Source organism: Podarcis filfolensis, assembly GCF_964270895.1.
Source record: "Podarcis filfolensis genome assembly, chromosome: 1".
Classification (NCBI taxonomy): Eukaryota; Metazoa; Chordata; class Lepidosauria; order Squamata; family Lacertidae; genus Podarcis; species Podarcis filfolensis.
The window spans coordinates 13262277-13290004 of record NC_139604.1 but is presented as its reverse complement, the minus strand read 5'-3'; the positions used below and the strand labels follow the sequence as shown (position 1 = coordinate 13290004).

The following is a 27728-nucleotide window of genomic DNA, read 5'->3' as shown; positions in this document are numbered from 1 at the left end:
ATCAGTGCCACTGTGTAGTTTGGTCTTCTGCAAATCTGCTGAGTATACACAATGTCTGATGGGAGGTTTGTGCAGGCGATACTCCTATCTACAGCCAAAGCAATTCATTTATATAATGCAGAACTGGGTGAAAGTAGCAAGCCTCTTTTTAAGATGTTTATAATGTTTGGGCATAAAGACACGGTAGACAGGACAGACACCAGACATGCCAACTAATATTCTTCTTCCCTGCCCCCTGGGTCTCATCCATGAAGTAAAGCAGCAACCATTGCATATTCTGGCAGAGAGACCTTTCATGCCACTACCTGCTGCCTCAAAACAGGGCTTACGGTGATCAGTTCAGTTGCAGGAATAACATGGTGGCAGACACTGTCCCAGTTTGCACTAACGCTAAGCCAAACCATGGTTTAGTGGGAATACCTGAGTGTGTGGATCCCCAGGGTGGAGAATGTGGCTGTTGTGCAATTCCCCTGGTCCAGCTGCTGCCATGCTGCCCATGGCTAAACCGTGGTTTGGCTTAACATGTTATCAAAATGCAGGGTTGTGTTTTGCCTCCCCCAGATAAACCATGGGTGGTAAGCCAAGAGCAAACCTTGGTTATAGCTCATGGTATGTCTGGAGCTAGGCAAATTATAAGCCTGGGCTCAGACAGCATACTAAGCCAAACCAGGACTGAGCAAGGAGCGCAGCAGTTGCAGTCTTTTCTCCAGGAACTCACTGCTTCCACTAAACCATGGTTTGGCTTTCCATTACATGCAAGCTGAGCCACTATATACTACAATGACAGTTCAAGGAACCCATCACTTAGAGGCTATTTCCAGAGATATCCACACGATTATCAAAACACATGGCTCTAGAACACAAGAAGTGTCAAGCAGTGTATATAATCTTTTAAAAAGGAGGCTTTATTTTCAGATGATGGACAGTGGCAAACACCAAATAATTGCCTGACATCAGGGCAATCATTTGGTGTTTGCAACTGCCCAACATTTTGGGGACGCATCCTGACACCAATGCCTTTATATGTGAGGGGAAGGGAATTTAAGAAGTGTTACTGTGACATAGATATTCTCTAACACGCAGGAAGGATCCACAAATCCTGTTTTTTATTTAATTGAATATCTAGTCCGAATTGCAACCATGTACACAGAACACCAATATCAAATTTTAAAATTAAAAACAGGTGAACAAGTCTTTACAAAGATGAGGATGTAATGGTTTTTCAAATTTAAACTGAGGCAATGGTGCTGTTCTTACAGTTATATGAAAAGCAACAAAAGAACAGTTATTTGCACAACTTTATTTTTTGCAACGTTCTTACCATTCATAGTTATGGGAAAAATGGAAAACACAAAACTATAAGTATTAAATGAGAAATTTAAATTTGTAAAATGCAAAACTTTTAAACAATTTCAAGTTGAGTGAAAAGTACATATACTGCTTATAAAAATATGGCTGTCTTTTCCCCAGTCTTCAAGCTAGATGCTTTTCAGAAAAGAGTATCTGGAAATCACATTTAGAAAAATTTAATAAACTACATTTCTTTCACCGTCAGCAACCTTTTATAGTTCACTGAAATACCAGCGACCAAAAACCACTGGCCTAGCTCGTGAAAACCCAGTAAGTTGGTGCTTTTGAGTATTGTCATTTATTTGGGGAAACTCCTTGGATACAAAACTAAGACTTTCTCCACCAATAGCCATTTTTAAACTGACCACAATAAGCATTGAGTTCATACCCACAAGCCTCTGCAACCAACCTGCTGATTCAGCACCTAGGGAGGCCTGTGCAGTTTCAACCATGACTCAGGCAGGCTCAACATGACCAAGACTGCCAGTCTGTGCGCTAGAATTTCTGCTAAACTCTTTGCAAGGCTTTGATTTTCCTGCATGATACCATGCTGCTCAGGGTCAAATCCGCTTGCAGACACCATAAACATGAATTAAGACATTCAATCAATGCAACGCTTTAAGGAACAACCAGCCCAAGTAAATATTATCCACACTTTATCCAGAGCATACTTCTGTGGCTCTTGCTGATGTAAAGAATTAGAATGCCCTAGTCCCTTTCGAAGTATCCAATAATCTGCACTGCTCATATCTCTTTGGCCCTTACTGACACTGTTTTCGTTTGCCAGTTTCTGCCACTATCACAGCCAGACTATAAAAAGAATTTCCATGTGTTCTTTTAAGTGCTTTTTTTAATATAAATTTTATTTGACAATAACAATAAATCAACAATAACTAAAACATCAGTTCATTACAGTTGACCATCTTTAACAATAGTTAACAAACTATAAAACATCACTTCGAGTTAGTCAACTTTTCATGTTTAAGTTTAGCTCTTTCTTAGCAGATCAGAAAGGAGGAGACCAAAAGAAGAAAGTGAAAAGAGGAAAAGAACCAAAGGAGGAGGAAAGGGAGAGAAAGGGGTGGGGGAGGGAAGAAAAAAAGGAAAAAGGAAAAGGGAAAAGAAGGAAATTAATAAAGAAAAGAATTGAAAAATTTCCATGTGTTCTCTGCAGACCAACTGTATTAATATTGCTGCTGAACTCCCATGAATTGCACACCATCTTAAACCTCTGATTCAGTTGTTTAAAGTCATACCAATGAATGTTAAAGCAACTCAGTTGGTTTTCAGAGATTCTTAGGTGCATGCTGACTGCAGCGCAATGTCAGAAACTCAGGTATGTAAGCTAGGCGCCAAATGGCTCTTTAAACCAAGCTTACAGTCGCCAAGCTTACAGTCTAGTTGCCATTTTGGAGCAAGACAGCTCTAAAGTCATGTTTTTCAAACGATGGACTGGCAGTGATTGATTCTCAGTTAAGCACCTGGCTAGTTCCTTGCCAACAAAGGTCCGTATAGTTAAAGCTATGGTTTTCCCAGTAGTGATGTATGGAAGTGAGAGCTGGACCATAAAGAAGGCTGATCGCCGAAGAATTCATGCTTTTGAATTATGGTGGTGGAGGAGACTCTTGAGAGTCCCATGGACTGCAAGAAGATCAAACCTATCCATTCTGAAGGAAATCAGCCCTGAGCGCTCACTGGAAGGACAGATCCTGAAGCTGAGGCTCCAATACTTTGGCCACCTCATGAGAGGAGAAGACTCCCTGGAAAAGACCCTGATGTTGGGAAAGATGGAGGGCACAAGGAGAAGGGGACGGCAGAGGACGAGGTGGTTGGACAGTGTTCTCGAAGCTACAAACATGAGTCTGACCAAACTGCAGGAGGCAGTGGAAGACAGGAGTGCCTGGCGTGCTCTGGTCCATGGGGTCACGAAGAGTCAGACACGACTAAACGACTAAACAACAACAAGTTCAGCTGATAACCTTGAGCTAGGTTAAGAACTTTGAGAACCGGCCTATTCCGACCTCTTTTTCTTAATGGTGACATGGACCATTCATAATATAGGAATATTCTTCACCACTGTGAGCTGGGCAGTTGGGTGGAGTAAGCGAAGACAAGCTACAGCAATTAACTATAGCGTTGTTCACTGGTCCTGCTCAGGCTGCTAAGAAGCAGCATTTTGGTTCCTGAAATTCATTCTGATTGTGCAAATGCAATATAACCGTTAGAATTCTACAGGATGTGGTATTAGTGTGTGAAAACAAAGATCCCCAGGCATGCATCTCCAGATGGTGGAAATGTCAGACACCATCCTGTTACCCAGGCATCTTTACTTAGTCGCAAGTCGTCAATAACCAGGGGCAAAATGCACCTGGTGCGTGGCTAATTTCAAACACTACTGCAACACAACCTTTCCACCTAGGGAGAGCCTTTATGTCACTTCGCGCCCCATTTTAAGCATTCATTTGGGAAGAGTCTGCTTAATATTTTGTACATTTCGCTATTGTCAGGTGACTAACAAGTAGTAGTACTATTTTAATCTCTTTATCCCACTGAAATGCATAGGACACGCTGTAAGCCATAAACGAAGTTATTTGAAACCAATTTTCTATGCACCTCAGGTCCCTTGGGAGAGGCAGAGTAATTTTTACAATTTATTGCGTGACAATTATGTTGTTTTCAGCCACACAAAAAATGCACCAAGTATTTTCGTCAAGCTCTCTGGAGTTATAATTGAGCGGATAAAGACCTAATTCTTCCATTACCTCCATGATTGTGTTAACCATATCAAAGATACAAAAAATGTGTCGCTTCATCTGCATGCTTAAACTTGCAGCCTGCTCCACCTGGCAGCAGTAAAAACCTTGCAAGGTAATGTGAGAGTCTAAGAAAAGGTACTGCTCAAATGGTGGAAGAGGAGAGATGTGGCAAAAATTTGACTCTGCAGAAAAGCTAAAATTCTAGACAGCTGTTTTTAACAGGTAAACCTGTGGGAGTACATAGACTCCTAACCAACTCTGCAAAAGAGGATCAGAGTTGTAGGGTGACAAAACTCATCTAGTCTGCCACCACTAACAGGCATAACATCAACACCAGCTGCCACCAAACCTTGTCCCCAGGTCACCTTAGGCAATCCAAACGAGTGCCAAGCACAAGCTGAGAGCAGGTGCATTTAAACGCTACCTTGCTTGTAGAATAAAATTCATTCTTAGTCTGCACAGGAAGCCTTATAGTTCTGAGTGTCAAATTAGAAGTTAACATCGTATGCATAGAAAAGGACTCTGGAGGACGATCCAGAAAAAAGTTAAGAGGGAAAAAGAATGTTTCTGGATTTTGTTCTAATAGGTTTTCTTTTGTAAGCTAGCTCTTTATTTTGTAAGCTAGAGCTTTTGTTTCTTTTAAAGCTGCAAACTCTTCCTAAATTCACTAAATTCACACTGCTTCACCAGGAAGTTATAAGAAGCCCCAGTGAAGCGTTCTTAACTCACCCTTCTCCTGCTTACGTGTGTAGGGTTGATGATGCGTTGGGGGCAGCCCCACAACTCTCACGGCAGCCATGAAGTCCTGACCCATATCAGTGCCCAGCCCTTCATACTGTTAACATCCATAGCTGCAAACCTCAATTACCAATCCAGTCTTCTGAGCAATCATGTAATTACTGAACCAAATCAGCAGGGCTATTCACTGCCCTTTAAAAAAATGAAATAAGGGCTTGTTGTGAAGTATTCACGTAAAAGGAAACCATATTAGTCTACTACCACATGAAGGGGGGGAACCTTGCCTCCCCCACCAAATGTTCTTCAGGATGACATGGGGTACCTATTTAAGTTACTCCATACTGAGCGGCTACATTGTCTTTGCAAAATTTGTATTTTATTACTCGCCCACCCCCCAGTGCTCATTTGCCACCTCTTCTATTATTATTATTATTATTATTATTATTATTATTATTATTATTATTATTATATTTATTTATACCCCGCCCTCCCTAGCAAAAGCCGGGCTCAGGGCGGCTAACACCAGTAAAATTACAATAAAAACATAATGGGGAGGGACCAATTTAAAATACAAGTTAAAATGCAATTTAAAAAGCAGCCTCATTTTAATAATAGCCCATAGATCAAAACCATAAGGGGTGGGAAACATAAGGGTCAGACTGAGTCCGAACCAAAGGCCAAGAGGAACAGCTCTGTCTTGCACGCCCTGCGGAAAGATGTCAAGTCCCTCAGGGCCCTGGTCTCTTGTGACAGAGCGTTCCACCATGTCGGGGCCAGTACTGAAAAGGCCCTAGCCCTAGCTGAGACCAGTCTAACCACCTTGCGACTTGGGACCTCCAAAATGGTGTCATTTGTGGACCTTAAGGTCCTCCGTGGGGCATACCAGGAGAGGCAGTCCCGTAGGTACGTGGGTCACCACCACCATTCTTAAAACCGATAAGGCACCAGGGTAAATTTAAGAGGGATTCGTAAGTTTAAGTCTCCGTGCCATAGAAAGCAGCCTTCCACAACCTGATGCATTTGAGGTGCTTTGAACCGCTACTCCCAAACCAGCACTGCTCTGCTCATCGAGGCTGATGGGATTCAATCAATCACCTTTTTGGCATAGAGAGAATACAAAAATATGTGGGTCAAAGTATAAAACTGGCATCTATTTTTTTAAAAAAGGAGATACTTTAAGGTAGAACTATAAATTTAAAAGTGCCTCTCAAGTCTTATAACGACGTAGTTTCGCGGTGTCACTCAGAAATTTTGCTACATTCTCCATGATATCATGCCTACAGCTATTGAATATGAAGGAAGCCCTGTAGGAGTTAGCACAATTCAACCTTTATTTCAGTATGGGGTTGAAATATCTGTCCTGGATTTTTTTGCATTAAATGGACAGTAGAATAAAACACGTGCAATGGTCATAGTCCAAAACATCTGGAGGGCACTGGGTTGGCAAAGACAGAGATTTTCAAATGCTACAAAATGTGCCTCTCTCCCCACTGACCTTTCCTGCATAATTCTGGCCCACTTTCTCAAAACCACCACTGTTTCAGCGAAGAATCATCTTCAAAACGAGTCTTTAATCCACTTTCTAATCCTGCCCTACTCGAAAGCCTCAGGAGCAAATAAACTCTACCCATGTTAACATGTAATATTCTTAATGTTCATATCCCTTAGGCACTAAAAAGAGATCAATGTTTTAAAACAGAATCTCACAATTGCTTAGGCTTGGATTATGGGAGCATCCAGCCTCTGTGAAACAGGCACCCCTTTCTCCATAGACTTATGGCCAGGCTACAGAATATGCTCTCAAGTCACCCTCTATTACAGAAAGACAGGATATAGAACAGGCATAGGCAAACTCTGGCCCTCCAGATGTTTGGGACTAGTCCCAAACATCTGGAGGGCCAGAGTTGGTCTATGCCTGGTATAGAATCATAGAATTGTGGAGTTGGAGGGGGTCCCAAGGATCATCTAGTCCAAACCCCTGCAATGCAAGAATCCTGCCCACAGTCCCTGGGTGGGCTCGAACCTGCAACCTTCTGGTTAACAGCCAGAGACACTGCCCCGTTGTGCCACAGGGCAGGCAGTGATGTCTTGGTTTTTAGTCCAAGCAAAACCAAGCCAAATCTTTTCACATGGGCCCCAAGGACAAGGCGCCAGGGGTCATTCCTGAAGACTATCACGCAAAGCGTGTTCTCCCTAAAATGAGAGCATGGGTTGCGGTGGGGGCCGCCAGGCCAGCCCTCTGTTGCCAGGCAGGTTAATGGTTAGTGCCTGACACGATGATTGGCTGACCAGGTTGCTGGGGCAAATTGCATGTAGCAAATTGTGTGGGTGGGACCATAGGCTTTACATATTGGGGCTCACTACTTCTGCTTTCTCTTTCGCAGTGAGCATCGGATCGCCCGCCCACCCGGTGTTCCGGTTGACCTTGCTTTGCCTGTCATGGGGTCGTCTGCCTTGGGGTAGGGGCCTAGTAGGAATTTTGCCTTTGGCTGATCGGCTGGTGCCATCTGGTTTTTGCCTACTACTTAGCAATTCGTCACAACTTGTAAGGTTGCGGTTAGGCATTGGTTATAAAAAATGGTGGTGGAGGAGTCAGGATAGGCTGTGCCTGCCCCTCCAATGGTGCTGGAAGGGAATTCTGCTAAAGGAATCCAGGGGCTTGCCACGATTTCGTCCAATCCCTGAAATGGGACCAGGGCCGGCAAGCCTTGGGGAGCTGGTTGGGTGAGCGGTGAGGGCCTGTGACTCAGCTCCATTGCTCCCCAACATTGTTTTCCCTTCACTGGCTTCCGAGGGAGTTCAGATAGTCAATTCTGTCCCAGGCGGGGGGACAGATAGTCATAAACAATGCCTAAGCAACCAGTCACAGATTTTGTATTTTAATAAAGTTGTGGCCAAAATAGTGCCAGAAACCTTAAACTAAAATTACGTGTGAATTGTGAATTATTTCGAGGGGTGGCTTGGGGACCTCCACACGCAACAAGAAAGAGAGAGACAGAACTTTTTCGGAGAAGAGAAGCACGTGTTATGATGAGATGCTCGTGAGAGCGGTACATGCTTCCCTTTGAACTTTCCCTTTTTGTCCTGAAATCCCTCGTTTCAGGGAGACGATACCCAGTCAATTTTCTGGGGCCAGAACGAACACTACAAACTCAACCCTTCTTGCCCCCCCCAGAAACACTCCCCCCCATGTAGAAACACTCCCCCCCACGTAAGCAAACAACAGCACAGTCTGTCCCCCCCCCCCGCTGCTTACTCACAGCAGGTGGCACATCCTTCGCTTACAATGTCCCCACCATCTGGAATACCCTCAATGCCTCCGAGTCTAATTGACTTATAGCTCTTTTCAAACCTCACATTAAGGCACACTGCTTCCATTTGCCTTGCAAGCACCAACTCTTAATGCTCCAAGGGGAAAGGGGGGGGGGAGAAGGAAAATCAGCCATTTCCACTCATTTTCCCTTTCATCCTATCCCACTAATAAGACTCACAAACGGCTGTGCATATTTTTCTCATGTGCGCATACGCAGTTTTAAGTACGCCACTTTTACATTTTTGAGCCACATGCTCAATTGCCTGAAACGTTCCTTTTACCATTTTATCTTTTTTTTTATTTGAAAAAATGTGATAGAGTAGATTTCATGGTGTGTGGTTTTTATAAAGGCGGCGGGGAGTGGGGGAGAGTAATTGTACAAGAAGAGGGAAAGGGCATGGTACACGATACTGAGAATAAGACTTACACAAACCTTTAAAGTTGAAGTCACGCTTTTAGTACATTAAAGAAAACTTACTAACTTGATCAATATATTTTTAAAGCAGAAAAGGGACAATAAATTTGTTCTCTCTCTCTTTTTAGTTAATACTGAGGACTGTCATTTATTATAACTACTCTCAATGTAATATTTCACTTCCTTTGGGGAAATAATTCAATTTTGTGATTCTGTTTACACCTACAATTGGCGGGGGGGCAGCGGGGAGAGATATAAGGGGAATTTCTCTGACTTGCATGCTTCTTTCTCTGAATAATCAATGGCAATTTATTTCTAGAGAGACCCTTTCTCATATCACAAGGCTATCATTTTAAACATAATTGTAATGGGAAATATGTTTTGTTCTTTTCTGGGAGGGGCGGTTCTGCACATTTTCCTGCTAAAGTAAGGTTCACTGTAGTTAGATGCATGCTTAATGGGAGGGGGGAAGCGAGAGAACTTTTTAAAATAACTGCTTCTCCATACACAACTTCAACTAACAGATGTGCTACCAGCTGTGAGTTTAGCCATTCAATTTACAACTTTGAACTCGCACAAGAAATATCATCAAGATTAAAAATACAAGTGGGGAGGTGGGGGAGGAAAAAGTTGAAGTTCTTAATATTGAAAAGTGAAAATCATTGTGATTCTAAAAGAAAGAAAGAAAGTATACACACACACATTGCTTTAATATAATACATTTCTACAACATTACCAAGAATTTAGAAACCTAAAAATGCTAAAGCAGGTTTTATTTGAGCGTCCACTCCAATATTGGGGTGGGTGAGTGAGTGTGTGTGTGTGTGTGTGTGTGTGTGTGTGTGTGAGAGAGAGAGAGAGAGAGAGAGAGAGAGAGAGATCACCAGCTAAATGTCTGAAATAAGGATGAAACTATGTTAGGGACGTGGGTGGCATTGTGGGTTAAACCACAGAGCCTAGGGCTTGCCGATCAGAAGGTTGGCAGTTCGAATCCCTGCAACGTGGTGAGCTCCATTTGATTGGTCCCAGCTCCTGCCAACCTAGGAGTTCGAAAGCACGTCAAGTGCAAGTAGATAAATAGGTACCGCTCTGGCAGAAAGGTAAACGGCATTTCCGTGCGCTGCTCTGGTTCGCGTTAGAGCTTGTCCCGGAAGACATGCATCCCCAGTTTGAGCTGGGACATGTTGGAGCTATGGTGGTACTAGTCACATAAGAAAAACTACCACAGAGATTTCAACATTTTCAAAAGCAGGGGGTCCATGGTTTGGCTTTTGGAAAAACAGGGGGTCTGCAGTACTTGGCTAAATAGGAGCCACTGCTCTAAGCCAAAGCCACCATTCAATTCAGTCTTTAACATTTAAGTTATCAAAAACTGTTGGTTCCATCTTGTACGCGTTTAATAATATTATGTGTATCTTAATAGCTAGAAACTTTTGTTCCCTTTTATAAATCAAAAGCTTCCCAGAGCAAAGACAGTTAAAACAAAAATCAAAAATTCAAGCAAGATAGGCTAGCCTATTTATTAAGGATTTGCTTAGGGGGTGAGGTTCAAGCTATCAGCTTTTCAGCAAAATAGCTGTTTCTAAGGACTTATTGCTGCCACCCTTATTGTTACTTTGAATAATGGCCAAAGGCACTTAGGGCAGCAGATGGATGCCATTTGTATGCTGTAAATTGAAGCAGGGAGGAAAAAAATAAAGCCTTAAATATAAATGACACATTTTCAATGAAAGGGACAGGCAGCTGCTGTTAATTGCAACTGGGGGCCTCTACAACTAATGGTCATATTTTCTAGGAACAAAGGGAATATAAGAGAGAACCATCAGCACTCGTGCCAAATACTTTAGTTTACATCTCTTTCATTTACACAGGGCACATCTTGACACTTCTTATTTAGAATAACAACTTAAACTAAGCAATGTTGACGTCTGACTCCCTTACCACTTTTGGAGTTGGGTGATGGGTTTGACGCTTTACAGTTTTCTGAAATCCATCCATAAACTGACCTGTCGGAAACTGCTGGGTCCAGGTTTACTTGGGGGGGGGGCGGAATTATGCCCCCCATCACCGCCGCACCTGGTCAGAATGTCACTCCTATCTCAGAACTTAATCTGCATCCCACAAGTTCACTAAAGGCTTCCCTCCCTTGCCAAATTGAGGATCAGCTCACATTTCACTTTTTAAGACAATGGGAGCATTTCCTTGTCTAAAATTAAGACCAAACTTAGGGTTTACCGTTCAGACATTTGTCCGAATGCAAGAAGCGTGGAGACTGGGAAATGCTGCTTCCTGCACACATTTGGTGCAGATTCACAGAATTGGAAGGGACCCCAAGGGTCATCTAGACCAACTCCCTGAAATGCAGGAATCTCAGCCAAAGCCGAGTGTAAATGTCCAAATGAACCTGTGCACATAAAAATTGTGTGTAGGCTCTGGCCATGTGGCTGGGGACCCTAAGGAATGGAGACAGAGTGTGTGGTCATGCTCTCCCTGCCCCCTGCTCATTTGGGCAAACATCTGAACACTGCTAAAACATCTGTCTCTCCAAGACCAGCTATCTTCAAGACCAAAGCTCCTAAAATTTCAATGGCATAGTTTTCTTATTATGATTATTATTAATAATAAATGCATTGATCATCATGAATGCATTGATCAATGAAATGATGATGATACAGTGGTACCTTGCTTCTCAAACACCTTGGTACTCAAACAACTTGGAACCCAAACACTGCAAACCCAGGAATAAGTGTTCCGGTTTGCGAACTTTTTTCAGAAGTCGAACATGCTCTGTTTTGAGTGCCACACTTTCGTTTTGAGTGTTATGATGGTGATTTGAGTGTTACACTTCCGTTTTGAGTGTTACACTGAGGTCTGTCTGTTTTTGCTTATTTATTTTGCGTTTTTGTTTTTGCAGCTTTTTTGTTTTGTTTTTGTGACTGTGTGGAACCCAGTTCAGCTACTGATTGATTGATTGTGTGACTGCAGTACATTGTTTATTGCTTTCCTTTTATGGTCTCGTTAGATCAAAAAATTCATGTTAAATTGCAGTTTTAGGGGTTGTTTTTAAAAGTCTGGAACGGATTAATCGTTTTGCATTACTTTCTATGGGAAAGCGTGCCTTGGTTTTGGAACGCTTTGGTTTCGGAACGGACTTGAGGAACGAATTAAGTTTGAGAACCAAGGTACCACTGTAATAGAATTGCACATCCCCTTCAATGTTTAACCACCCTAGTTACATGTGGAAAGTTAGGATCTCATCTAAGTGGGGAAGTCTTGGTTTTCAGGGCATTGGTCATATAGGAGACAAGGGTTGCCAACCAACCAGAAATAGAAATGGCCTGGTTGTGGTTTAGATTTGCTTCTAAGCCAGTAGCCAGAAATCAAGGAGCGAGATGGGAGAGGCCTCCCCATCAGCTTTTAAATTGTGCACCTTAGGTGAACAGACTCCCTCTGCATTAAATACTACTAACTTCATCCATTTTTCCAGAGGGCTCCAAGCACTGGGCACAATTTAAAAAAAACACAACAGTTGGCAATCCTGGCATAAGCAGCCTGGTATCTTTTAATGACTGTCTGTGTTTTTTTCTCTTTCTAAATGTACTTGCGAGACCGCACAGTAGTCTACAATGGAAGTGTCCATGTGTCAATGCTCAAAGACTGCAGATGTGTTTACGTTTACAAGCGCATTGTTTTCTCAGCTTTACTTTTCCTCACTGAGAAAAGGCCCCAACATCATTAAGCTATGGTCGGAATCTGGTAGAACCAATTTGCAAAACCACTTCCCATTACATAAACAAAATGTAGCTCTCAATGCAATTCTAATCCTACAGAACCAATTAATTAAAAATATATCTATGCGTGGAATCGAGAGCAGAAGCGCATGCCATCTCCTAAAAAAAATTACAGGCCATTAAATACTCCAGACACAAAGAAGTTTCATTAAGAAAATACACATATACAATATGGGGAAATACTGAAGTTAGCAGTTCTCTCGCCAGATGCTCACTTTATGAACATTACTTTATAAACTTGGTCACCAAAGCAAGACTGGCAGTTCACTATGAACATTGAGTAATAAGAGATCTTGCTGGTAACAGGAAATCTAAACAGTGTTCTAGTGAAAGAATTTTAACGATTTCTGATTCATAATCCTGACATACAAGAACAAGAACATTAGGAATTTCACAAAGAAGTGAGCACTGCAAAGTATTTTAGAAGAGGTCTTAGGATAGGAGTGCCAACTGAAATTTAATTTAGGTAACCACTGGGATTGCCATATTGCCTGATTTACCAGGTTTTACCTTGATTCTGGGACCCGGGTGGTGCTGTGGTATAAACCACAGAGCCTAGGGCTTGCTGATCATAAGGTTGGTGGTTCAAATCCCCGTGACGGGGTGAACTCCCGTTGTTCGGTCCCAGCTCCTGCCCACCTAGCAGTTCAAAAACACATCAAAGTGCAAGTAGATAAATAGGTACCACTCCGGTGAGAAGGTAAACGGGTGTTTCCGTGTGCTGCTCTGATTCACCAGAAGTGGTTTTGTCATGCTGGCCACATGACCCAAAGCTGTCTGCGGACAAACGCCGGCTCCCACAGCCTATAGAGCAAGATGAGCGCCGCAACCCCAGAGTCGTCCTCGACTGGACCTAACCGTCAGGGGTACCTTTACCTTTACCTTGATTCTATCCATGCTACTAGGTGTATCCAATTCCCAATTTTCATTAAAAAGAGAAAAGAAATTCAAGTCCTTCAGGAACTCAGGAGGCAAAATGTGCGAGCATCACTATGTCCAATTCTTTCATGAGAAATGTGCCTACTAACATATTTAAGTGTTCTTAGCCAATGAGTGAAGTCACAACTAGAACTGACATTTGGGAGAGATGTGTTAAGCCATGGTATAAACTATAGCAGCCATGGGGAACCTCTGGCCTGTTCCTCACCTACCCCACATCTGATGCCATAAGGGATTACCCAAACAGAATATTTTTGTCTGCCTTCTAAAAGACAGAAGTGACTTGTAAGTAAGAAGTTTCTCAAACTACACCATACAGACTACTGGGATACCCATAAATTCCATTCAGGTGATCCCCAAAAGGTTGAAGAACACGAAGGAATATGTGTCCTTTGCTCTGTACTCAATTTATTTTATTTTATTTGCTGATACTGGAGACAGAAAGGCTGCTTTGACCCAAGCCAAATTACCAGAAGCAGCTTGCAAAGCCCTGGGGCCCATGGTTTTCATTACACTACAGAGATGGAGACGTCTTAACTTTTCCCTAAAAATGTGCCAGTTTGGTGTGGCTCTTCTCAGCAGCCTGGGCCTCAAGACCAAATATTTTATTTTCACTAATGTGTCTGTTTTTTTTAATTAGCATCACTCTGCTGCACTGTGCTATGTGTGCTTGTTAAGAGTTCCATACAGATTAAGTATGTGCTTTGATTATGGAGGACAAAAATGTTTAAGGGGTATGATAAAACCCCCAACCATTTTCATGGGGTCTGAGAGTTTGGGGTGAAGTTTGCTGCAGGGCATGTCTGGCGAATTCCACACAGCCAGGGAGAATGCAAAAGTATCTGCATCATCGCACTGTTAACATCCACATAGATCTGAGTGGCCCGAGGGAAGGCATAGCTGCACAGTGAATTCCACAACCCCCTACACACTAATCTGGGGGGAAAATGCAACTTCCTTTTAGAAAAAGTTAGCAGAATTCTCCATGCCTTCTGGACACTTTCAAACCACCACCCAGTTCCACAGGGATTGATGTGAACATACACCACACAGAGAGAATTATGTATTCAAAATAGGTGGGAGTTCTATAAAAAGATAGCTATGCACACATTTTTAAACCATTCATCCAAGCTTTCTTCCTCATTTGTTAATATATGGTATATGATTTCTCCCCCCGCCCCCCTGCTCCCGCAAGGCTCCAGGTCAGATGCATGAATTATATCTGCCACAAAAAGGCCTAACATCTTAGTGTACATAATACTGTTCGATAACAGTTCACTACTGAAACCAGGACAGCTAAGCAGCATGTAATTATCAGGTTAAAGGACAGTCAGTGTCCTTTTGAGACCACCCTACCTTGCCCGAGTCTACTTTTCACTTTTGTTTTACTGGAACCCTGATTGCTTTAAAAAGTATCAATTAAGGTAAGACTTAAAATTAGGTTGCAACTGTAATTAACAAGTTTCCAAGCACAACACTGCAAGAGGAGCTACAGTGGTACCTCAGGTTAAGTACTTAATTCGTTCCGGAGGTCTGTACTTAACCTGAAACTGTTCTTAACCTGAGGCACCACTTTAGCTAATGGGGCCTCCTGCTGCCACCGCGCCGCCAGAGCACAATTTCTGTTCTCACCCTGAAGCAAAGTTCTTAACCTGAAGCACTATTTCTGGGTTAGCGGAGTCTGTAACCTGAAGCATATGTAACCTGAGGTACCACTGTATATATAACCACATGGCCGACTATACTGCTACAGGAAACTTAGGAGGTTTCGCTCTTCTCCCCCCAAAACTGCCACCCCAAGGGGAGGGGGCACAATAAACTACTATTTATTTTGCTTATATATACACACACATTTAAGTAGTGTCTCTAATATCTGCCATTAACGTAGAACAGAGAAGGCAAGTACAGGGTGGCGGCATCCATCATTTGGACCCAGAAATGTGGTTAATTTAGTAGCTAATGGTGCTTTTAAAATGTCAACAAAAAGAGACAGTGCTTTGTCTGTCCTCATAAGTCACATTTTCCTTAGCTTGCCACATATATCTGTTATGCATGTACTCAAGCCATATGCAGACCCTCCAAGTGTCCCTATTTTCCAGGGACAGTCCCAGATTTGCAGAAGCTGTCCCAGTTTCAGATTTGATCGCAGAATGTCCTAATCATAGAATTGTAGAGTTGGAAGGGACCAAGAGGGTCATCTAGTCCAACCCCCTGCAATGCAGGAATCTTTTGCCCAATGTGAGTCTTGAACCCACGACCCTGAGATGAAGTGTCTCATGCTCTACCAGCTGAGCTATGCTTAAAAAGGTAAAGGGACCCCTGACCATTAGGTCCAGCGGTGGCCAACTCTGGGGTTGCGGCGCTCATCTCACTTTATTGGCCGAGGGAGCCTGCGTACAGCTTCCAGGTCATATGACCAGCATGACTAAGCCACTTCTGGCAAACCAGAGCAGTGCACGGAAATGCTGTTTACCTTCCCGCCAGAGCGGTACCTATTTATCTACTTGCACTTTTTGGGGTGCTTTCGAACTGCTAGGTTGGCAGGAGCAGGGACCGAGCAATGGGAGCTCACCCCGTCACGGGGATTCGAGCTACAGACCTTCCGATCGGCAAGTCCTAGGCTCTGTGGTTTAACCCAGAACGCCACCTGTGTCCCTTTGAGCTATCCTTAGGACGTTCCTATTTTTAATTGAAGAAATGTTGGTGGGTATGGAGTTATGTGGGGGACGCGGGTGGCGCTGTGGGTAAAACCTCAGCGCCTAGGACTTGCCGATCTCATGGTCAGTGGTTCGAATCCCCGCGGCGGGGTGCGCTCCCGTCGTTCGGTCCCAACGCCTGCCAACCTAGCAGTTCGAAAGCACCCCCGGGTGCAAGTAGATAAATAGGGACCGCTTACGCGGGAAGGTAAACGGCGTTCCGTGTGCTGCGCTGGCTCACCAGATGCAGCTTGTCACGCTGGCCACGTGACCCGGAAGTGTCTGCGGACAGCGCTGGCTCCCGGCCTATAGAGTGAGATGAGCGCAGAACCCTAGAGTTTGGCAAGACTGGCCCGTACGGGCAGGGGTACCTTTACCTTTACCTTTATGGAGTTATGTGACCCCTGAGGCAAGGAGATAAGTATCTATAGAACCTGAAGGCAGCCCTGTATAGGGAACACCCTAGCAACAGATGCCAAGGAGATAAGTAACTCTACAACTTTTAGAAGACACCAGAAGGCAGCCTTGTATGGGGAAGCTTTTAAATGTTTAATGTTTTATAAAGTTCTTATTACGTTGGAAGATACCCAGAGTGGCTGGGGCAACCCAAACAGATGGGCGGGGTATTTATTATTATTATTAATGAATAGGGTGTCCCTATTTTCATCAGAGAAATGCTGGAGGGTATGCATATGTACTAATAAGCGGCACATGAATACCAGATAAGAGGGAATCAGCTTAAGTTGGAAGGAACTGTTATTTAAGATTTTGTTTTCCTGATGTCTGTCTTTAATTTGTTCTCCAGTGATACAGAACTGCACATCCCATGACCTCTTAGCCTGACATTTGCCTTCCTGCTTCCTCAGCACATTCTTCCCTCGCTGCTCAAAGTGAGATCGGGCAGAAGTGGGCCAGAACCACACAAAGCACACCAGCAAAAGTTTTTTCTTTGCCCTCCGGCAAAATCGCAGCAGTAGTTAAGGTGGTCTCAGAGGCGGCGCTTGAGACTTCCATGCGGAGCTTTGACATTGGATGCCGATACTTATTCGCTTGGTAGACATGAGGATTTCATGGCCTCCTTGGCAAACACAGATTCCTGTTATCTCTTGGGGATTTTCCTAGTGATACAACTGCAGATGCTGTTGACACACTGGGGAGTGCCTAGAATGCAGAGATGGCCCAGGCTATTGCCATGATTATTCCTATACCAGGCATACTCTCCTGTCGCACAGAACTAAACAATTTCAGTGGTTTTCTGAGAAGGCAAGAGCAACAAAAGGAGTGGGGTGATGGATAAAGAACAAACCCCTCATTTCTTCCAAAAAGGACCAGACTGAGAATCTGAGTACAAGTAAATCTTAGAACAGAGTTGTTCCTCAGCTGCAACTCCCACCAACTCCCAGCTGAGGGAATTGGGAGCAGTTAGAAATTCAGAGGCATAAGCAACCGTATTTTTTGCTCTATAAGACTCACCTTTTCCCTCCTAAAAAAGTAAGGGGAAATGTGTGTGCGTCTTATGGAGCGAATGCAGGCTGCACAGCTATGAGAGAAGCCAGAACAGCAAGAGGGATCGCTGCTTTCACTGCGCAGCGATCCCTCTTGCTGTTCTGGCTTCTGAGATTCAGAATATTTTTTTTTCTTGTTTTCCTCCTCCAAAACCTAGGTGCGTCTTGTGGTCTGGTGCGTCTTATAGAGCCAAAAATACGGTAATTGCCAAATGGCACCTTAAGCCTAGGCTACAGTAGCGATAATGGAAGGTCTAGACACCTTTTTTTGCCATGGAATTTATCATCATTGACATCATCATCATCATTTCTATACAGCTTCATTTTTAAAGAAAAAACCCTCAACACATCAAAACATCAAACAATTAATTTATATAGCTGCCCCCATAGCAGAAGTACTCTAGGAAGTCAGTGTGGTGTAGTGGTAGAGTGTCGGACTAGGACCTGGGAGATCAGGGTTCAAATCCCCTCAGTCATGAAGCTCAAGTGATCTCAGGTCAGTCACAGCCTCTTAGCCTACCTCACAGGGTCATTGTAGGGATTAACTGAAGGGGGGTGAACCATGTGCCCCTTGGTGAAAAAGCAGGGATATATATGCAAAGCCCTATTCTCAATTTGGAATTACATATACCCAATCTCAATTCGCAAGGTTTTGGTTTGCAGAGAAATCAGAACATTTAATCACGGAACTTTCTTGATACAGAGCAAGGGCGAAAGCGAGGTGACAGGGAAGTTTTTTATAAACAGAAGGCGCAACTAAAATTGTGACAGGAAGAAGGAGAAGAAGGGAGTGATGAAGGACAGAGGGCCCACATCCCTGGCTAAAGGAAGAAAGGCACTTTGACCCAGTTAACATTACAAAACAAACTGAGTTGGGAATCTCCATTTGTAAACCGCGACTTAGCACAAATAATAAAACTGACGATTGTGGTTGCAGTCCTCCTTCCCCAATCCTGCTGAGGACATGCCTCCCAGGGCTAAGTCACGGTCTGGCTTTGCATTTGACCTCCAAAGTTGGGCTCATAGTTTGTCTCATTCCTGATAAGCCACGAATTTCAACCAAGATTTGTTCTTGGCTCCCAGTACATGATTCGTGGAGATTCAGAGGTAGTGCTAAGCCAGACCACAGCTTAGCCAGAAGTAGCATGGCAACAGCAGGAGGACCAGGGGAGGAACGTGGAGGCTTGACTTAACATTACATGCGACATGTCTACCATTTCAGCAAGCAGGTAGTCCTAACCCAGCTTGCCTTGCAAGGTTAACCTTTCAACTTTTCCATGTCCATCCATTCATTTGCAAATACTCCTCCAGCCACTTCCTCTCCCTCCCTTCCTCCCAGTCAGGTCTAGTTACTGAAGGCAGGAAGAGTAGGAGAGAGCACAAAACACAGGGCTCCTATTTTCAGTGGCCACCAAGCATCTGCTGTGTCATCTAATTCTGGCCTAAGATATAACTAGAAAGCAATGTCATCTGTAAGACCAACTTCTACTACATTCAGTGAATAAAATATCCAGATTTCTTCCCTTGGAACAAAAAATTCTGCAATTAAACTTAGAGATAATCAAAGGCACGATGGATCAAACACATTCTGTGACTTGCAGGAAACAGCTGTTCCCATCTATAAACTGCATTTCTTGAAGAAGAAGAAGAACCTGAAACTTTTTACATACTTACATGTGAGGTCTGAGTTCATAGAAGTTTCTGTTTCTGTATTCTTCCACTTTTTCTGGGGAATAAATAGGGAGCAATCTGTATGGATTTATCGATATCACCACACTACCGATGTAAGTCTGCCAAAAAGAAAGAATGCATAGTGGAGTTTTAACAGCTGATGTGACAATTTAACTTACAAAACACGATAAGGAATGCTTACCTCTCTCTACCTTATCATTTGCATTGGAACAATTATCACCTGAACTCCCCAAATACGAAGGAAATTTCAAAACTGGCCAAATTAAAAAACAACCACCCAGCTTTAATTCTAAAAAGTAAAGTGAAATACAGGATTAACTTGAATTCATGATGAAATATTATTTTGCCTTTAAGAACACAAAACCAGCAAGTCAGTAGAGGATAACACTCTTAATATCAGGGTCGTGGGTTGGAGTCATACATTGGGTGAAATATTCATGCACTGCAGAGGGCTGGACTAGATGGCCCCTATGGTCCCTTCCAACTCTATAAATCTGTGATTCTGTGAAGAATGTTTTTGGATTTGTTTAGGCCTGTGCATACTTTACAAAGTGAGAAGCATTATGCTATAACCTACCCTAAAGGCTCTGTTGCTCCATTTAAAAGGATGTAAAATCCCCAAGGGGGGTGGGGAGCCCTTCATATTTAGTAATATTGAAGAGCGATTTGGCAAAATGTCACGTTCATATTTTACAAATGCTCAAAAAGCAGGATGACTTCATCTCTCATTACTGAATGGCAAGAGGAAAATACAGCTGGAAGTGAAGACAGACGAACTGTGATTTGATACCATATAATCAGCAAAGGTCTCAAGAAACTGGGGGGGGGGGGGTTCTCAAACAACTACCGCACAAAAGCACTGCATATTTGAACTCAAATTCTTGGGGGGGGGGTGGAATCGTCTTCAGACAACATAAGGGGAAATTAACCAAGATACAAAAGGTTGTCGTCTGAGGAGAACTGGGGGTGCTATTTTTCTTTTTTGTAAGCTGTTCTGATATTCTGAGAGTGAGGAACCAGCTGTTCATCAGTGTGCTCCAAATCCAGTATACCACATCCTAAAATAACCCATTTTATTCAAGAGGTCAAAGAACGATGCCTAGTCAGGGGCACATCCATGTTCTCTTGTTGAAGCTAAAGTACGTCAAGAAGTCACTGCTTGGGTTCGGTACGACTCAGAAAGAACTCTTTGCACTAATTTAGTCACCTACAGATTCACTCCAAAGTTGACTGTGTTACAGTCCCAGCAATGGGAAGAGGTGGGGGGTGCGGAACGCCAGGGAAAGAGAATTTTCCCACACAAAACCCTCCTTCCCACCAGGACTCCAGTATAAACAAGTCCAGATATAAATGACTTAATTCCTTGAGCATGGAATGAGTGCAATTGCATTCCAGTGATGAAAACAGAACTCCTATGGGTAGGGGAAAGAAAATGCCACAGCATTGAAGGGATTAGAATATCTACGGCTTGCTGTGAGTTCTTATACTGCTACTATTTTGGAACTGCAGCCCCAAAGGACTGGTCTCGTGATCAAAGCACAAAGCATTGATCTGAATTCCTCTCTCTCTGCTTTGCCACAGAAGTTTGTGTAAGCCTGGGCCACAATTTGGCTTATCTGGGCATTAATAGTTCACGTTCACACACACACACACACACACACACACACACACACACACACTTCGCTAAGACTGATGGATGGAATCTGGCTGTTGCCATGTTACACAAGTTCTAACATGTGTTAAGGGTAAAGGGACCCCTGACCATTAGGTCCAGTCGTGACCGACTCTGGGGTTGCGGCGCTCATGTCGCTTTATTGGCCGAGGGAGCCGGCGTACAGCTTCCGGGTCATGTGGCCAGCATGACTAAGCCGCTTCTGGCAAACCAGAGCAGCACACGGAAACACCGTTAACCTTCCCGCTGGAGCGGTACCTATTTATCTACTTGCACTTTGACGTGCTTTCGAACTGCTAGGTGGGCAGGAGCAGGGACCGAGCAACAGGAGCTCACCCCGTCGCGGGGATTCGAACTGCCGACCTTCTGATCGGCAAGTCCTAGGCTCTGTGGTTTAACCCACCATGCCACCCGCGTCCCCTAACATGTGTTAAAGGTAAAGGTAAAGGTACCCCTGCCCATACAGGCCAGTCATGACTGACTCTGGGGTTGCGCGCCCATCTCGCTTAAGAGGCCGGGGGCCAGTGCTGTCCGAAGACAGTTCCGGGTCACGTGGCCAGCGTGACGAAGCTGCTCCGGCGAGCCAGCACCAGCGCAGCACACGGAAACGCCGTTTACCTTCCTGCTATAAAGCGGTACCTATTTACCTACTTGCACTTAAGGGTGCTTTCGAACTGCTAGGTGGGCAGGAGCTGGGACCGAACGACGGGAGCTCACCCCGCCACGGGGATTTGAACCGCCGACCATACGATCGGCAAGCGCCACCCGCCACCACTAAAACCATTGCAAAGCCATGGATCTGCTCATTATTTGAGCCGCTGAGATCCAAAACAAACACAAGCCAGCAGGTAGACAGATCCAGTTCCCACTCATCCCATCACTGTGTGACATAATACAATAATGAACTGGGCCCACAAGGGCTTGTGAGGCACTGACCCAAAGAAGCGAAAAGAGATTATCCTGAAATAGAACGTTATTCTGCTCTGGAGGCAATAAGTACCAGTGGACACTCTTGGTTGCTCTCGGTCTAAAGGCACCTTGAACTGGCAAGAGGTGAAAAAAAGAAACAGGAAAATAGCAAGAAGTTGTATTACGGTAGCTACTCTGCCCCAGAAGTAAAATCAGAAGTGGCCTTTTTGGAGGTTTGCAGTATGAATACTACATGGATCTTCCTTGTGAGAGCACACAATGTGTTCTTCCAAAACCAGAACAGCATATACATGCATGCTCAGTAAAAACTCTGGAACAGAGTCCCTTAGCAACCAATCGTTTCAGAGTTTCTAGAAATGCTGCCTCCCCTATTCATTAATACTAGTTCTTTCTTACCAGACGCTCTCATCTCAAAAATTCACACATTCTAAAATATGGAAGAATGCCCTGGATCATGCTCAAACAATTTCTGCAACGAAAGTCCATTAAAACCTCCAATAGAAAAAGCCATTCACCGTAGCACACACAGTGGTGTGGTGCAGCTGGGCAATTGTTGACCCTGAACTCCATGGTCTCATCAGGCCATGCTTATTACTTCAATTGTGAAGAACGCAATGGACGTTTCTCCCCACCCTTCCACCACTGCATGCTTTACAACTGCCGCTACTATCCAGATATGTTGAAGCAAAACATGCACCCAAAGTGGTGACCATGCACATTCTCATATTTGGTGTCTGGATTTTCACTTTTTGAAATATGGTGATCCTACATAAATCAGGAGTGGACCTTGAGTATATTGCACCCTGTGCAAAGGTCAAAATTTGACACACACAAACACCCCAACCCTTGCACCACCTTTGCAAAGCTGGGTAAGGGAGGCTGCTGGTCTTTGAGGAGGAGGTGTGAGACTCCGGCAAGATCCTAGAGCCCTCCATCCTCATTCACCAAGCTGAAGGCGGTTGGAGGATGGATGGCGGCTAACAGATTGAGGTTGAATCCTGACAAGACAGAAGTACTGTTTGGGGGGGACAGGCGAGTGTGGAGGACTCCCTGGTCCTGAATGGGGTAACTGTGCCCCTGAAGGAGCAGGTGCGCAGTCTGGGAGTCATTTTGGACAGACAGCTGTCCATGGAGGCACAGGTAAAATCTGTGTCCAGGGAAGCTGTCTACCAGCTCCATCTGGTACGCAGGCTGAGACCCTACCTGCCTGCGGACTGTCTTGCCAGAGTGGTGCATACTCTAGTTATCTCCCGCTTGGACTACTGCAATGCGCTCTATGTGGGGCTACCTTTGAAGGTGACCCGGAAACTACTACTAATCCAGAATGTGGCAGCTAGACTGGTGACTGGGAGCGGCCGCCGAGACCATATAACACCGGTCCTGAAAGACCCGAATTGGCTCCCAGCACGTTTCCGAGCACAATTCAAAGTGTTGGTGCTGACCTTTAAAACCCTAAACGGCCTTGGCCCAGTATACCTGAAGGAGCGTCTCCACCCCCATCATTCTACCCAGACACTGAGGACCACTTCCGAAGGCCTTCTGGCAGTTCCCTCACTGCGAGAAGCAAAGTTACAGGGAACCAGGCAGAGGACTTTCTTGGTAGTGGCACCCGCCCTGTGGAATGCCCTCCCATCAGATGTCAAGGAAATAAACAACTATCTGACTTTTAGAAGACACCTGAAACTTGTAACGTTCAATGTTTTGTTCTGTTTTTAATCTGTTGGGAGCTGCCCAGAGTGGTTGGGGAAACTCAGCCGGATAGGCGGGGTATAAATAATAAATTATTATTATTATTATTATTTATATTATTATTGCGGGAAGAAGGCAGGAGGACTCTATGACCCTGTCAGAGCCCTCACACCTCCTTCCCAAAGCCCAGCACTTACTAGGCTTTGGGAAGGAGGCAGGAAGGCACCCTATTGGCTGCTGCGCTGTGTGTGGAGGAATCGACCATGCTGCCCTAAATCCACCTCTGCTTAAATCCTAGCACCATTATGACTACAGAAATAAAGGAGAACTTGCTTCTGCTGTCCTGGTGTTAAAACCAGGAAATAAGAACCATTTTGTGGTAGAAAACGATAATAAAACAGTAAAATAAAAGTAATAAAATGAAGATCTACAACCTGGCAGGCCACCACCAATTATAAAATTATTTCAAAGCATATTGGAAGAAAGCATATTGTGTAGACCAGCGGCAGCCCAGCTTGCTGGTGCTGGGCCAGGTACAGACCTGAGGCATGTTTGTCACTGTCTCCACCTCCTGCTGCTCTCTACATAGTCATTAGAGGACCCCTGGGCTGCAGACCCCTAGATTTTGGCCTAGCTGCACCACAGACTATTCATTATCATGACTATCATTATCCTAAGATAAGATAGCTCCAAACCTCATGAAGAAAGCAAGATTGCTGAAGCAGGGGCAACACAAGACACTAACCAGATTCCCCTGGGAACAGATTGGCAAGCCCACTTTAACCAATCTTTGAAACCAGGGTGCAAGAGAAGAAATTTGATTAGCGGTGACCCAAATGCCATGCTGCCACAGCATGCTTTAAAATGACATTTGCACAGCCCTGTGGTTATTGCCCACAGTCAAAGCAGAAGCACTTTTATTGCATCCAATAAATAGGCTTTTTGATGTGTGTGCTGGCTTTTATGTATGTGCCAGAACCTGGGCATTAGCTTGCAAAGAATTGGAAACACTAATATTAAACCAAAGAGATGGGGAAAGAATATAAGCCCATATAAACTTTGCTGATAAGGCCCCAGTTGGCTTCAGTCTAAATTAAAGGAGTCTCACATTCACCAACACCTCAGGCAGAACAAGTCCCGAAATGTTCCAACGCCACATGAAGTAATCGAAGGGGAGTCCAACATTCAGTAGGCTCCTGGTCAAGAGCCAATTTTGTTCTAAGCACATCCTTCAGGTCTGTAATTCGGGGCCGCAACTGGACACCCAAGTCCTGCAAAGCGGCCCTGAAAAAAACCATACGAACAAAAACGTAACTAATTTCAGAACCTTGTTCTATAAGTATTTAGGAGCATTTCCTTCCTTTGCTCAAAGAGCACATGGTCTTTATAAAGTCTTCCCTGTCCCGCAATGTCCCTTCCAGTGTTATTTAATATACATGTGTGCCCTGGTACCTATGTTTAGAGGCTAAATGACCTACTCAGCAGAGCTTGTAAGCCTTGCTAGGAAAAAAAAAGAAGAGTATTTTTAAAAATGCTATTGCTTCCCCACCCTGGAATATTTGTAACCTGGTTATGTAATTAACCCTCCAAAAAAGACACCGAAATGACAAACCTTCCATTTATACTTCTTGCTTTGAACTATAACGGATTTAACCATAGCTTCTAACCCACACCTAGCTATCACCTCAGGGGCAAATTATACATTATATGCAAATGTGGGTAACAAAGCCCTGACTCGAAAAAAATTATAAACAGTCTCAGGACGCTGCAATTTGGAGCAGAGAGGCGGCTGAAGGAGTGGATACTGTTTCCCCTTTTTACAAGGCTCCAGGATCTGGGATGGATAAGCTAGAGGCATTTTGAAGGGTGAACTCTCTTCATGGGTTCAGTGTTCAAAATTCCCCAGGCACCAGGCACATTTTGTGATTGGTGCAGGTCCAGTTGTGCATATGTGGAGATTTCTGGGCAGCCAGGTTGGCAACCACAGTCTAAAAACCTCCGAATTAGTCCATAGTTAATGCCATTTCCATCATGCATGTTTTTCCTTCTCACACACTGGGACAAGTGAATTGTCATAAGAGAGAGAGCTACAGTCAAGCAATGTAATTAAGATCATAGAATCGAAAAACTGTAGCGCTAGAAGGGGTTCCCAAGAGTTATCTAGTTTAACCAACTGGTGAACAGATGTTCCATTGGGGTGACTATAACCCAGGTTTAAGGGGCCATTTGGTGCCTAGCTTATATATCTGAGTTTCTAAAATTGTGCCTCCAACCCCATCGTTCAGCCCGGACACTGAGGTCCAGCTCCGAGGGCCTTCTGGCGGTTCCCTCACTGCAAGAAGTGAAGTTACAGGGAACCAGGCAGAGGGCCTTCTCGGTAGTGGCGCCCGCCCTGTGGAACACCTTCCCATCTGACTTTTAGAAGACATCTGAAGGCAGCCCTGTTTAGAGAAGTTTTTAATGTTTGATGTTTGATTGTGTTTTTAATATTCTGTTGGGAGCCACCCAGACTGGCTGGGGAAACCCAGTCAGGTGGGTGGGCTATAAATAAATTATTATTATTATTATTATTATTATTATTATTATTATTATTATTAAAAAATACAGACAGACATTCAATATGGTCAAAAGCTTTTCCGGCATCCATAAAAAGAAAGGTTCCTGGTTCTTTTTATTTGTTTTTATTACACTGTGTCACTCTTCTGTCTTTTACAAAGTCCGGTTGTTCTCTTTCAATTATTCTATTTAAACGGTTAGCTAGTACTTTGGGTCCATAACTTTACATCGTAATTGAACAATGACAAAGAACTATACAATGAAGTTTTAAGAGGTTTTCTTTAAGAACAACTACTATTTTGGCATTCTCCCAGGTTCTTGGCATGTTTTTAGACATTTTTATTGAATTAATCATAGAAGTTAGTGTGTCAAAGCTGCACCGTCAGGAATTTTTGTTTAAAAATAAAATAAAGATATGGTACAAGTCCTTCCATTCCTGAAAGTCGTTTTAGAGCAGCTTTTACTTCTTCCATTTCAACTGGTGCATTCAATTTCCTTACATCCTCTTCTTTTAGTTTAGACAATTTTAAAGAGTTTAAGAATTTACTAACCTCAGTCGATAAAGGACTCTCCATTTTATATTATGTTCTATTAAATTTCTCAAATTCCATAACAATCTGTTTGGGTGTTACAGCCCATTCTTGTCCAATGGGGGGTTGTTATAGGGCTATTTATTTATCTCTTGCTTCTTCAACATATGGGGCAGAGGTTTATCAGCTTTGTTCTGTTTCTCAAATATCTTTTTATTTGTTCGGGTTTTTTTTGTTTTTGTTTTTAATCTCAATGGTCTTGCCACATATTTGCCTTTTTTCAGTTCTTGTTTTCAAGCCAGGAGTAATTGTTTACAGATTTCTGAAGCACAAGTTTCTAATTTTTCTCTCTCAAGTTCTCTTATTTGCTGTTCTAATAAATATATTCCTTGTTTCCTTTTCTTTCTTATATAAGCTGCCTTCTTTATCAGCTCTCCCTATATTACTACTTTACAGGTATCCCATATTGGAATCATAGAATGGTAGAGTTGCTACAGGGACGTGGGTGGCACTGTGGGTTAAACCACAGAGCCTAGGACTTGCCGATCAGAAGGTCGGCAGTTCAAATCCCCACGACAGGGTGAGCTCCCGTTGCTCTGTCCCAGCTCCTGCCAACCTAGCAGTTCGAAAGCACGTCAAAGTGCAAGTAGATAAATAGGTACCGCTCCGGTGGGAAGGTAAATGGCGTTTCCGTGTGCTGCTCTGGTTCGCCAGAAGTGGCTTAGTCATGCTGGCCACATGACTCAGAAGCTGTACGCCGGCTCCCTCGGCCAATAAAGCAAGATGAGTGCCGCAACCCCAGAGTCGTCCACGACTGGACCTAATGGTCAGGGGTCCCTTTACCTTTACTTTTAAGGGACTACAAGGCTCATCTCATCCACACACACCCTGCAATACAGGAATCTTTTGCCTAACGTGGGGCTCAAACCCATGACCCTCAGATTAAGAGCATCATGTTCTACCAACTGAGCTATCCCACATTTTGGTTTTGCTTATTGCTTTCCTGTTGGCTTTTATGTGTTTGCAAAATCGCATGGCATTTCTTCTCCAAATGAAAAGCAGTACAGTGGTACCTCGGGTTAAGTACTTAATTTGTTCCGGAGGTCCGTTCTTAACCTGAAACTGTTCTTAACCTGAAGCACCACTTTAGCTAATG

The 27728-nt window shown here is 43.8% G+C and overlaps 1 protein-coding gene across 7 annotated transcripts in view; it reads right to left on the bottom strand.

Moving 5' to 3' along the window:
• MYO1B (myosin IB) overlaps window positions 1-27728 on the bottom strand; it is a 165779-nt gene that overhangs the window by 72862 nt on the left and 65189 nt on the right. For all 7 annotated transcript variants that reach the window (XM_083627132.1, XM_083627136.1, XM_083627131.1 and 4 more), the window contains exon 3: window positions 19178-19293. In XM_083627132.1, coding sequence (XP_083483258.1) covers window positions 19178-19293 — 116 coding nt within the window. The remainder of the gene's footprint in view (window positions 1-19177; window positions 19294-27728) is intronic.